General features: G+C 42.2%; 1 protein-coding gene across 1 annotated transcript in view; it reads right to left on the bottom strand.

Moving 5' to 3' along the window:
- Positions 1-14,240, bottom strand: part of LMF1 (lipase maturation factor 1) — a 340,017-nt gene that overhangs the window by 96,491 nt on the left and 229,286 nt on the right. Inside the window, exon 6 of the mRNA XM_074965056.1 lies at positions 3,459-3,626. Coding sequence (XP_074821157.1) covers positions 3,459-3,626 — 168 coding nt within the window. The remainder of the gene's footprint in view (positions 1-3,458; positions 3,627-14,240) is intronic.

Raw genomic sequence — 14,240 nt, forward strand, 5'->3', positions numbered from 1 at the left:
ACTGTCAGTTTCTCTTTAAATGCAGTGTATATATCACAACAAATATTTGAACAACAGAGGAGGAAAAATGAGCATATTATATATCTATATTTACAAGAGTCACTGCGTATGTTTCATTCACGTTTAGACAGATCTGCTGCATAGCTTCCCCATAATAGGTCACCCACGGGTATCCTGTGTCTTGCAAATGATAAGTACACAATACAGCATAACTGGACTGTAATTCTGTCATCGAGTCATACCCTGTGAGTGTAGTCCTCCGCTCTGTTGGGATCACACGCTCCTTACCGTCTCCCTATCAGGATTGGCAATGATGGAAGGCTCTTCCCTAAACCTTTTCATTACAGTGTGAAATAGTCAGAGGAATAATTCGCACAGGTTTTGGGGGGACTCCCGCCAAAGCAATATTCTCCAGGCCAGTTGGAATCTGGAAAAATACACTTACGCAGCCTAGCCACCATGACTCCAATAACAATTATAAAATGTCCAATAAAACTTGCATGTAATGTCAATTCAAATCTTGAAAAACAGAATTAAGTGGTATATCAACATGAAACTTTATGGCTTCCTTTGCAGAGCAGAAGTATTGTCAATAAAAGTCATTCTGAATGAAGGAAAGGGGCAGTAAATATTAAATAAACAGGTTTTTGTTGAAATGCTATAAAGGCTCCAGGGTTGCTTATTACACTGAGACCCTTTTTCCCTCGCAGACGCCCCTTGTGATAGAAATAGGTCAGTAATGGCAAACTATCAATAAAGTGCCAACTAAACGGCGGGTAGATGGCCGCACTTACATTATGTCATTACCAGTCTTTATTGTACGTACCTTTCTTTTTCAGATCCCAGTGGCTCCCCCTTTTAAATTTTGTAGCATACAAATGGTTGCATTGCCCATTAGGGGGTCATCTGAGAAGTTGCTAGCCAGTTTTCTGGCTCTGTCAGGAAAGCTGAATTTAGAATGGTTGTCTTCAGGTTTGGTTCTGGCTGTCGAGTGGGCAGCATTCGTTTTCTTTGCTACGATGCTCAGCATTAGTTTTACATGTAAGAGGACTCCAAATATACAGTAAGCCAGAGCCAGCAAAGGGATAATGCAGAGATATTTGTGCATCTTTTTGGTTCGTGGGGGATGGCTGGGAGGAGGGATTTGAATGACAAAATGGTTTTTTCCTCAAAGCAATGCAAAACATTGAAATCTTGGCAGCAAACCTTCAAAACCAAACACAATTTACTTGGTTTAGGGTTTTGTTATAAATGCAAAACTCAGTTCAGGTTCGAATATGGGCCCATAATTGAATGAACTTGTGGTTTTGCAGGAAATCCAAGTACATGGCTCACCACCCTGCATATGGTTCCAGTCCAAAGCTGGGGGCAGCCCAGCTGTCACAACTGAACAAATGCATGCATCCCAACTGAACAAAACCATCACACACCCCTGCAACGCAAAGCTGCTACTCCAGCTCCTATCAACTGCCCAGTGGTTGAATTTTAACAGCCAATCTAGCGCTAATGATTGAATATCAATACTTAGGAGAACTGACACACGAGAGATTTCTAGCACAATCCATTACTTAAGAAGAGCTGGTTTTCTATCAATACTCTGTATTAAGAGCTACTTAGTAAACCTTTAGTGTTTACCACATTAGGAAAATGAACCGTACTTATCTGAAAATTTCCTCTTTTCAAGCAATAAGGCCCATAGATCTCTTACATTATTTCCAGGACTGGGCCCTTAAACTGTAATTTAGGAAGAGTTGAGGAGAATGGCAACTATGCACCAAAGCAGGTGGTACTGATTTCTCAGCAAGCGTTATAGTGCTCGGGTACTGAAGTAATAGGCACCTTAGAAATACCATAGCTATGTAGATTGATTCTGAAATTATTCTTTCTAGCACACTGAAGAATACACTGCAGCAGCCACAGAATATCTGACTTAACCACATAAATCTGACTGACGCTACTGTAAGACACTAAGGTTAAAAACAAGAGAAGGAATTCCGAAGAGTTGCCTAGAGTTGCTATATATTTGCACAATACCATGTGACAGGATATCACTCTTAAATAATAAACAACACCTGGACAAAAGGCATGAGAGGCAGCTAACAACCTCTTCATCCTCCTAGAGTTATCAGCGTCGTCATCTTTATAACAATCACTCTTCAACAGGAATATTGACTAGTTCTGTATGGGGCTACTGCTGGGCATACTGTGCGGAGTGAGATGTACCTGGGCACTAAGTTCTTACGGATCAAAGACTCCGACGTGGATCAGATTTATTTTTTAAAGTGGGATCTTGGATTGTTCCAGTACAGAGCCAATCAAATGGTAAACAAATCAATTTCTAGCGCACTATACCACGCCTTGGTCTTGGCTCCCATTTGCCGGTGATTGTAGCATAGAAGAGAGACTTCATAAGGCATCAAATGGCATCAAAAATGTAATAACTCTAGCACCACAAGGTGTGTAAAGAGAGCAAACAGACTACATGTGCTGTGGTGCCTCATTGTGACAGAATGTGATTGGGAAGGCGGGATATTTCATCACAAAATCAAAATTCCCTTGCTTTCATGCCGGTCTTTTAAAATCCAGTCAGCATTATTGTGGTTTGCCCAGTCAGTTTATAAGTTGTTCTCCAGTTTATATATCACACGTATTTGCAAAAGCGCTATCAGCTACAGTATATGAGCTTCCCAATGCTGAAGAGACACTGAACAGAGAGTATTTAACAAAACCTGGGAGATGGGCCTGAGAATCAGAATGGCTGGAGTTTACTTAAAAAGCACTTGAGGGAAAAGATTCAGATGTGAATTAGCAAAGAAACAGTCTGTGATTTTCAGTTTTTTGAATTTTTCATGGATTGCCTTATTACATTAAACATTTTTATTTTCAAAATAAAGTGATCAGAGTTGATATCACAGAAAAATGAAACAAACATTTCGAACCATGACAAACAGGTTACATTTTTCCATGAACATTTGTTAATATTCTTCAAAGAACAGAAAATTTTGAAAACAAATTAAATGTTTTCATAAAAAAAAAATCTATTTTTGATAACTAGCAAAATTTCATCCACCTCCATCAATTGGAGTCCTGGCCTAGTCAGCGTTTCATTTGAATCCCTATGCTAATCATGTCCTCTCTGCCCAAAAGATTTCTAATTGGTCCAAGTGTGATGTAGATAAATCTGTAGGGAATGCACTGACATCAGGTACTCACGGCCAGCAGCTCACCAAAGAGCCAATGATTTTGAATAACCGTTAATCTGGGCTGGATTCAGACTAGGAACCTAACCCAAGTCATCCAATTCCCCTGCCATTTTTGTTCGTATATTTCCCTAGACCTTGTACAGTCATGCTACGACACATATGAAAATAGGGGGAGGCGTCCAAAGTCTTTCAAATGCCCCCAGAAACCACTCACTAAGCCAGCACGCTAATAAGGCAAAAGCAGGAAAGTCTCACCTGGAAGAGAATCTGTAAAATGCCGTGAATGATGCACATGCGACGTCCCATGAAGATAAAAAACGGCACGACCAGCTCGATGAAGTGATTGCTTAACGTCTCAAACTGGTGAAACCACCATGGCGACCGGTGCATGTAATAGGCTAGTGGGTTGGGTACTGGCTGAGTCTGAAAGAGTAAAGAAAAGGTGTCATGTAGCAATGAGTCCCCGCCACATCCACTACCATTACTAACAGAGTTGGTTAAACATACTTTGTTGAAACTTTCTATAGGAAACGACCTACCTCCCTCCCTCCCCCAAAATGAAAATTTTTGAAGACCATTTCCTTTTCAGTCCAAATTTTGCATTTTCTTGCTGTAAAACCGAAAACTGGGGAAGAAAAAAAAATCAAAACAAGTGGTAAGTATCATAAAAGAGGTGATACAGCTAGAGAAACAAAGGGAAAGAGGGGGGTGATGAGTTCCTCACGGTCACGCCACTCAGTCGGTCAGAGAACCAGGAAGAGAAAGGAACTCAGGTCTTCTGATTCAGAGGCGGGCTCGATTTCAATATGTTTACAATCTAACTAAGTGCTTCCAAATGCGGGGTGTCAGTTTAAGATGCTCGTGTTTGCACCAAATTATTTATATGTCAACCTGAGTTTTTTCTTTGACACGGGGAAGTTTTCTACGCAGTGCAATAAACCTGCTTATCCTACCATCCAGGCTAAAACAAACTCATGTCTGTTAATAACCGCCTCTGATAAAAATGCTACACTTAAAAAAAAAAAAAAAAAAAAAAAAAAAGAGTTAACAATTCATCTTACCATGTCTAACAAAAGCTCAAATTTATTAGCATTGTTTTAAAATCCTGACAGCAAAAACAATAGCTGAAAATCACCGTTTTAATTGAAGGAGACACAACACATCTTTAAATTATTTGTAGCAAAATCAAAAATACAAACAATCCAGGGAAAGTATTGTACTATGCATGGCAATGCCACTGCCAAATCCCACAACCATTGTAATTCCCTATTAGCAAAGCTGGAATTAATAAAGCTGTTGCTTTATCTGGGTTTGAGGCTGTTGTAACCCCCCCAGGACAAGAGACCGCATCCTTCCTTCCTTTGACACAGGGACAGGATGGAGCAATCGGAGGGGTCAAGGAACGCTGCCAAGTCCAGTACAACAAGGGGGCAGAGGGTCATGGTGTTCATACATCCTGGTTCAGCAAGATGATCGGTTTGAAATGCCACTGGGGGCCCTTCGACCCCCTCCCCCCACTTGGGAACTGTTTTAAATTAATCTGGATGTTTGATTCTTCACAAGCAATCCCCAGTACTTCAGAGAGATTCATCAAGGGTTTTTTCCACCTTGCCTCCAAAACTGCAAGGCAATACATTTCCCTTTAGAAAGGACAGGCTGGGGGGGTGGGAGGGGGAGAGAGAGAGAGGGCACGTTAAACCAAAACCAAACTGGATAAAGTGTCAGTTTTACAGTTGCATCCGACGAAGTGAGCTGTAGCTCACGAAAGCTTATGCTCAAATAAATTTGTTAGTCTCTAAGGTGCCACAAGTCCTCCTTTTCTTTTTGCGGATACAGACTAACACGGCTGCTACTCTGAAACCAATTTTACAGGGTGTAATTTTACCCAGCAAAACTGGGGAATGGAAAAGTGGGTCGAAGGCCTGCAAATAATCATCTGAAATTAAAAGAGACAAAGGTAGGTAAAGGTGGCAAACACCCTCACCCCTCTTCCTCCCTGATAAAGGGGTCTTGCCATTGTATCTTGCGGTTGGCGTGCTGTGAAGACGTGCATCGATCTCTTCACTCTCTGCACTGCCTCACTTTCTGCAAGGACCAGAAGTGAAACTACCTGGATCCTTGAGAAAGGCAGCCAGTGTGGGGCGCATCAAACTCAGGCGTTGAGAAAGTTATTCTCAAGGGATTGCCAGACCACAGAGGTTCTGTGCATCCTCTTCTGTGCAGAGAAGTAGCCAAGTCTCTGAAGCTCCCCCTTCTGTAGGGGAAGGAAAAGCAAACAGGAGAAGAGTCCATCTGAGAGACTGTCTACACTACGGAGCCTTTGCTGGTATAGTTCTGCTGGCACAGTGGAAACGTCGTGAATACTGGCAAAAGGAGTTCTGCCAGCCCAGCCACGTTAGCTCTCTGAACGACATTAGCCGTGCCAACGAAAGCACTCTTCTGTTGGTACAGTTGTGCCTACTCTGAGTTTTTCACATTGAGCTGATACAGCTAAGCTTGCAAAACTTTGTGACGTAGACCCAGCCTGAGTCACGGCTTACAACAGTGGTTCTCGACTAGGGGTACCCCTGGGGGTACATCAACTCATCTAGATATTTGCCGAGTTTTACAAGGGGCTGCATAAAAAGCACGAGTGAACTCAGTACAAACTAAAATTTCATACAGACAATGACTTGTTTATACGGCTCGATAGACTATACACTGAAATGCAAGTACAATATTTATATTCCAATTGATTTATTTTATAATGATATGGTAAAATTGGGAAAGTCAGCAATTGTTCAGTAATAGTGCGCCGGGACACGTCTGCGTTTTTATGTCTGATTTTGTAAGCAAGTCGTTTTTAAGTGAGGTATAAGTTGGGGGTATGCAAGAAAAACCAGACTCTTGAAAGGGGTACAGTAGTCCAGAAAGGTTGAGAGCCCCTGGCTTAGAGAGACATTTGTACCTGTGTTTGGGGACAGCCCAGACTCCATGGATGGATTTGCTGATATTTATCCCAACTCCTGATGACACTAAGTGGTGAGCGGCCATATTCGTTATCAATAATCCTCATCCCGGAATAGAAACAAGAGAAAAAGAGAACAGATGCAGCTTAGCAATTTGTCATGGGGTCAGTAACGCAGGGTCATGTTAGCCCAGTACTTTTTCCTTCCTGTTTTCAATATCTATACACAGATGTTGGTAGATGAGAGACGGTGCAACAGGCGAGATGAGTCAAATAAGTCCCCGACCCAAGGGACCTACGTTCTAATGCACCAGCAGCAGCATCACAAACCATACATGGCTCCTTGGAGGATTTGTCGATGGAGGGAAAGAAGTGTTTTTGATGGGAAACGGTTTTAGGCATATGGAGCCTATCAAGACATTATCAATAATGTAACCTTCCTCTCCAACACTGTAGCCATCGCTCAAAACCATAAATCTTGTGTAACTAAAATATGGTAAGTAAAAGAAAAGTGTGTGTATGTGTATGTATGTGTGCGTGTGTGTGTGTGTGCGTGTGAGTGAGTGAGAGAGAGAGAGAGAGAAATTCATTAAAAGATAGGTGAGGAGAAGAGAGGGAGCAAAAGAAGAGAAAAGCCCAGGGGAGCGCATTGTGTGTGTGTGTTCCTTCGGAATGCATTCCATATGGTTGTGGAACAAGGGTGTAGCGCTATGCAGCTTTCCCAGTGAGAAACGAGTGTTTACTCAGGAAAGGGTGTTGAGGCAAAAGTCGCGTTCCAGAGCAAGTCGGAGACAGAGCAACTCTGACACGCAGGCACCTGCATCGCTGGGAAATTTCTCTCTGTTTTCCTTGTGTGTTCAAGTCAACAGCTGCCAACTGGAGCTTGGGGTGGTTTCTCCCTCCGCCTCCTTCACCTCCCCCCAAGCATTCCACCTGTGGAATACCCACTGGTATAGTCGAGGTTGGGTGAAGGTACATGGAGCATATGCTGGCATTTAAGAGGAAAACCTGCAAAACTGCATAACTCTGGCACGCTGAGTGCTTTCCTAGCACAATTGTTTCCTGTGAAAACATCTCTGCTGTGTCATGAATAAGCGTCAGTGTCAAAACCATGGGAAGAGGGAAACATTCCATCATCTTTTTAAGAGGGTTTAGTTTGGGGGTGTTATTAAACCTTCAATTCCACTTCTTTGCTGATTCATAACCTCATGCATCCTAGAAAGCTTCCAAGAAGTTGCTCTCCTGAGAGAATTGAGCAAGAGATAGTGATTGTGATCCACTTCAGTATCTGCAGCAGCCCTGTATGAACTGAATTAACCAGCTGCAAGACAAACTCATAACTGAAATGGAAAGGAAACCTTGGTTAAGCAGTCTTAGAATAAACTGCAATGTTGGAGGATCCCACAAAATGTTTTTACTTTTTAAATATAAAACTGTTTGCAACAACATGGTTGCATGTGTCAACTCACCACCCACTATAATAAACCTACAGCCCTGCCTTGCACCTCCACCAGTAAGAAAAAACACCACACATGTGTTTTGAAATAAGATTGGGGAAAATTAATTCCATAATTCATGGGACAGATTTGTAACACGTGATTCTCAAGCAATATCTGGTGGGGGGCTGCTCGCTGTGATAAATAAATTCAAAGTTCCAGCTAATGCACGCTTTCTGGCTTGTATCTACCAGATTTTTATGTGGGTTGGTAACAGATTCTAAAAATATACACAATAAACTGGTTTTTCTCCCTAAGGGGTCTAGCGTTTAATTATGTTCTTAGTGAGAACCATTAAAGTGCTAAGTACCTAAAGACTCCTAATTTACTAAACTCTATGCCACTAAAACCCAACACAAGGCTATTGATACACCAGAGTAAACGCTCTTCTCTGGGACTGTAAACACACATGGCCTTTTTCCCCCCTCTTTCCTTATTGGTACAGTATTATATAAACTCCGATCACGTATTTAATCCCACTGTTCGATATTCCTTCTCAGACTAGGGAAATCTCAAAGCTCTTCTGCATATACTACAGTATTGTGTGTATGAAAACAAGTCCCACACTGCCCTCCAATAGTCCACTGCTAAAACCGGGCTATGCATATTATTCTTTCACCATGAGGTCTCCCAGGTTAGCAACTGTGGTGCAATGATGTGCAAAGTCAAAGAGCATAAGGGAGAGGACGGCCTCAAGGATTAGTAATGAGGTGGAAACCAGAAACATGTCAAGGGAATTTTTCCATATTCAGCAGGGAATATTCTCCACCCACCCCAAATAAATCTGCAACATTTCTGCAGAATCTTTATCTCTGTGTTGCCTTCTTGGCTGGACACCTTATATTTTAATAGTTGATGCTGCTATAAAACCCACTGAGGGTCATTCAAAAACATTCATGAGCTTGTTATAAACTGATGGCAATAAGATGGCTAGAAAACCCAGCGTTTTACCGTAATTTTTAAAAGACAGTAACAGACATCTCGCTTTCCAAATAATCAAAAGAATATTTCACTAGATGCATTGCTTAAACCTGTGGTCTAAACAACATCGTTTCCAAGGACCACGTTGCAGGTATGTCTCAGGTGCCTCAGATATGCATATTTGTGGGGATGTTTCTGCTATGATGATCATCACTGAGAAGGTTAAAGAGGATGGCATTTAAATGACCCTAATTTGGGTTCAAAGCTAATAGCCCAAGAGCAGACAAAATAAAATTTGTAAAGTGACTAAGTGACTTAAAAGCCATTTTCAAAAAAGTGACTTGGATGCAGGAGCTAAGTTTAATAAGACTTAGGGTCCCATGTGTCCATGTCACTTTTAAAAATGGGCCAGACACTTCTGAAGATTCTACACATCTCTTGGGGCCAAAGCCTGCTGAAGTCAATGGAAGATGCCCCCACTGAGTTCAGTGGGCTTTGGATCAGGCCTACGGTGCTATTTTTTCAGACTTTGCACACTCAGAACTACAGCAGTGAATCAGTTTATATTATCGCAGGTTTCCTTCCAAAACCAACCCCCAGCTGCTATTGTTGCTCCTTATCAGTGCCAGAGCCAGAACACTTTACATAAATCCACCAGTTGCTGTATGAAAGAAGAAACCAGCAAAGGCCAAGATCACTCATGTCATCAGGCAGAATTCAAATTACCTTAACATAGAATAAGAACTAGAAGGCGCATAGTAGGGAAACGGTGGGAAAAAGGGTTCTGTTTTATCTTCTCGGAGCTAACAGATGTGAAGATTCATTCTATAATGTCTTAGGCAGGACTTTGAAAATTTAAAAGGCAATGTATGTGCTAAGCATTTTTTATGAATTTTAGATATAACAACTTGTTTTTTATGTTGAAATAACACACACACATCTTTCAGACCTTGGTGAGTTAACACCCGCAGAAAATTTTGACTGACTGAAAGGAAATCAGAGAAGAGCAACAAAAGTGAATAAAGATCTGGAGGGACCTATTGACATGTAAAAATGAAAAGAAATAGGATTAGCCTGGATTGTTGGACTAATGGATTGTTGGACTAATTGTTGGACTAATGGATACAACAATAACTGTGTACACACACCTGAATGGTATAAACATCATGAAGATAGAGGAATTGTTTAAAGTAGTAGAGGGGCATGAAGAGGAGCAATGGTATGAAACTAGGGAACGGTGAAACTCAGCCTGAGAATCAGAGGAAAATGTCCTTAGGAGAAAGACCTAACTAGACCACGGAATACCCTCGGAAAAGCAGAAATGAGCCCCAGACAAAGTCCAGGATCTAAACTTCCCTGAACTTTGGACCTGAACTTTGTGACTTGAATTTACCTCCAAATGGAAGCACTAGAGTTTTCTATCACATTGGACAAAACAATGGAGACTCTACTTTAGGGCATGATCTTGATTTGAGTTTGGGACTGGATTAGGTGATCCAACAGGTCTTCTCCACCGATCACCCAATTCCATAGCAGCATAGAGCCTTCCCCTTGTGCAGTTGCAACTCAGAGCTCCAAGTCCCCACAGATGAGGAGACGAGGGTTCTCAGATCTGCAGAGAACGGACAATGGGTTGGGAGGGAGAAGTCTGGTCTCTTCATGGAGGGGTGGGTGGGAGTGTTAGAAGGCTGGTATCCTGACTGGGGCAGAGTTCAGGTCATGGTATGCTCTTTGTGATGTAGAGTAGGTGTGCTCAAGAGGAGACGTATGTCTCTGCATGGAGGAGCAGAGGTTAGGTAGCTTACCTTTTCATTTGCGTGTTTTCAAGGTTTTGTGTCAGGTGTGTTACATGTGCAACAACCTTAGCTGATGCACAGCTTGGTGGTTTTGTGTGAAGATAAACATGTGGACTGGGATTTTCCAAAGAAATTCAGTGGGAATTGGGTGCCTGTCTTTTAGGGTCTTTTGAAAATTCCAGCCATCTCTCTCTCTCTCTCTCTCTCACAAACACACACATGCTCTATATGTGTATATATATATATATATATATTTCTGTATGTAACAGCAAACTTAGATAGATAAATAAATAGTTCCTCTGAAAACTTCCAATTATTAACATCAGCCCAATAAAAATAAAATCATAACCAAAATAAAATAAAAATGTTGCATCTGTCAAATTGCAGAGATCTAATGTCAGGATGGCTCGGGGGGGGGGGGGGGGGGAGACGGGGACGGATGATTCTTTAGTAATGAAACATCAAAATAATTAAGTCCTGATAGAGCTATTAATAAAAATAATAATAAAAGTTAGCTACAAGTTCTGGCTGGGCAGTGCTTCCCTTGCCCCGTCAATAGTAATATTCAGCGAACAGAAAAACATACTGGAATCTGCCTGCTTTAACACAGCAACACAAGCCAAGGAGATGTGTGTTTGACTCGGTGCCAGCACAGTCATAAAATGTTGGCGATTTACTACAGACGTAGTGCCGCGCCACTGTCCCAAAGGAGCTAAATAAACTTCAGATGTAGAGTATATATTTTTACTTTATATATATATATATATATATATATATATATATATAAAAAATCTGCTTGTTCATTTTTAACCCCTTTCTCCAGCACTCGCATGTGGAGGGTTTTCAAAGCGGAAACTGGTCCCTCTGCCATGCCGAGCGAAGCCTTGGAAACAAAAAGTTAAAAAAGCATGAAAAATCAGAGAAATGCTTGGTGTCTGGGCATTGGGTTTCTTGTGGAATGATGGCTACAGACGCTGGAGGGGAAAGGGCCTTGGGAGAAATTCTCCCATGAAATTTTATGCATCTAGGTTATAAAATATCCCTGGGGATTCGCATTCAAGTTCACAGAGCTGCACTTGCAAAGTCACTGACAGAGGTGAAACCTTCCCGTATGTGACATTTACTTACCCAGCCAAGCTCTGCTCATGACGAGTCAGCCTTGATTTACACAGTGGTAAATGAGAAGAGAGGTATGTCCATTGGTTTATATTTTACCAGGGGTACATTTAAGTGGTAGATTTTGGATTCCAGCAAATTGCATGGGGGGAGAAAGAAGATCTGTAACTGAACTGTTTGCTTTTCCAGACAGCACCCTAGCTCATGGTCAAAACTTTCCTGCCCAACTAATAAAGACCACATTTCCATGGTCCACAGCATACCTGTTTATTGACATTATTCCTACATGGCAAGCCCTAGGGCTGCTTGCTGTACATAGAATTAATTGTAGATGTATTACAGATTCACCTATTCATCGTGTACATTCTTGGAGGAGCACAGAGCTAAAATTACACCAGAAACTGCTGAGCCATTTGGGCTATTTATTTGTTCAGAATTGCTTTACAGTAATCAGCAGTACTTGCAACAGACATCTTGACTCTGATAGACTAAGGACTTAGAGACGTTACAGGATCTTGTTGCACCTTAATTTTTTTTTCTTTCTATTTGCAGGGGAAATGCCTGTTATTAATGGCATCAGCAAAATGTCACATTTGGTCAGAGAGAAAGGTTCAGACTGTGATTTCAGTTACACCAGTGGAAATTTGACCAATGGACTTACAACAGGGTTCTGAAAGCAGAACTGGGAACCACGGCTCTCTCTCTGGATACAGGGGGAGCATTAATCAAATAGAGGGAAGCTTTTTACGTTGAATGCACTGCCATTGCACATCAGAGTAACAAGGTGTGTGCCCGACACAGGATATGGGGACTCAAGATGATGAATGATGTTTAGGGCTTGATCCTGTTTCCGGAGACCTCAGTGGTGGCATAGCACTTTGCTGGTTCTATGGTTCGCTTTAGGGAGGATGCCTTTTCTATCTGTATTTTATTTCTAATGACTGACCCCTCCACTAGAGTGGGAATAAGAACTTTCCTGACCCAGGTGTACTGAATCCAGGGCTTCCTGATCTGGGTGATGCTGAGAGAAGTAGTGCCATTTCCATGGTACCTCCCTTCCGCCATCCCCCCTTCTCATGGAAGCTCCCTTAAAGGAGCTTCACAGATGACTGACACTCAGGAATCCTGGTGGAAAAGCCAGATGGATGTGGAGCTCAGAAATAGTCAAGCACCACGGCATTACCCCTGGGTGGCCCCCGGGACATCTGTGCAGACATCCATGGGAGAATGAATGTGCCTAAAGGTAACTAACTCATGCAGTGCTCTATCTCTGGCAGCAACTGTCCAGCCATGGAAGAGTCAGCCAATATTAACACACAGCCCTGATAGAACTTGGCTTCTGGTTGGGATGGGGCTGGGGCAGGAAGGCAGCCTTTGCTGTCACACTTCTAGGGAATGCCTTCCCCCTGGATTTCCATAATCCATGGACACTGTCCCACAACTCCAGGGTCCCCAAATACCCATCCCTTGTTGAGAGCCGAGTGGCCAACAAAATCCACAAACTGAAACCCAGGAAGACAAAGTACTCAGTCCCAATCCACCCTTTGGCAGGTAATATCATTCTGCAGCCCCCTTTCACTTGCCCTTTTCTATCGTTTCCGCGAATTGGACGACAAAGGGCCCTGTATGAGTTAAGTCTCTTTCCTTTTCTCCTGCACTTCCCCATCCTCTCCTCATCTCCACTTCCAAGGGTTTTCATGTGACACCACCAGATAGGCTGTGCTGATGGCAACTCACAGCCTTTCAGCCTGGTTCCTCTCTCAAACCTGGCCTCAAATCCAGGCACGTCTGTCGTGCAACCAGACGGAATTGGTCGTTCATTTCCAATATCGAGTTAATGCATGTTGGTGCTTCCCTGGAACATCTCTTGCATTGGGATTTCCTATCTATGTTGCCCCTTCTCTCTCTGCAGCAGTGAGAATAACATACTGAATGGACTGTGATGTCTTAACAACAAAGCTCACATTCCTCAGCAAAATACAAGGTGGAATTATACACCAATATTTTAAATGGCCAATTATGAGCATATTGCAAATATGATCCTTTACCTGGTTGCTGTTATGATTCTCTATTAAAGAAGACAAGCTTTTCCACACAGAGTAAGCCCTTGCAAAAGCACTGAAAACGTTTAAAACCAACCAGCCGTGATATATTTATTGTATTTATATATATATAATTTCATGAAAAGGAACGTACTGAGTGGAAACTCCATTTAAAATGTGATCCCAGATGGTGGCGAAGCTCTAAAATTGCAAGGCAACATGTAAAGAAAGATTAACGACCTAAAGCAGGCACAAATTTATGAGGTGAAAGCCCCCGTAATCCTAGAGAAAAATGATACCAAACGTTAGACTAGACAGCTAGAAAATACCTCTGCTCCATTCATATGGCCTTTGCTATTTTACATTTCGCTTTAATATATGTTACACTTGGGCTCGCTTATTCTTTTCTGCTACAAGACAGGGGGATCACTTTGGTACAAGAGCGAGCAGATGGATTTGCTGGCTCCCAGCCGGCGCCCCCTTATCTAGCAACAAAGGGTTGATATAAGCAGCTATTTTGTTTCAGCATCTTTCAAATGGACCATCCCCTCAATGCTTCCCACAGGTAAATAATAATAGGTGATGGACGGACATCAAGGCATCACCGAAAGCCTCAGAGTCCGATCAAGTGAAACAGACTGCCTAACCTGTACACCACTAAAGGATCACAAGCTAGTTTCAATTGTCCCTACAGGGCACAAAGAAGCGATGCCCTGTAA

This window comes from Natator depressus, chromosome 10 (genome assembly GCF_965152275.1).
Source record: "Natator depressus isolate rNatDep1 chromosome 10, rNatDep2.hap1, whole genome shotgun sequence".
In the NCBI taxonomy this organism is placed as follows: Eukaryota; Metazoa; Chordata; order Testudines; family Cheloniidae; genus Natator; species Natator depressus.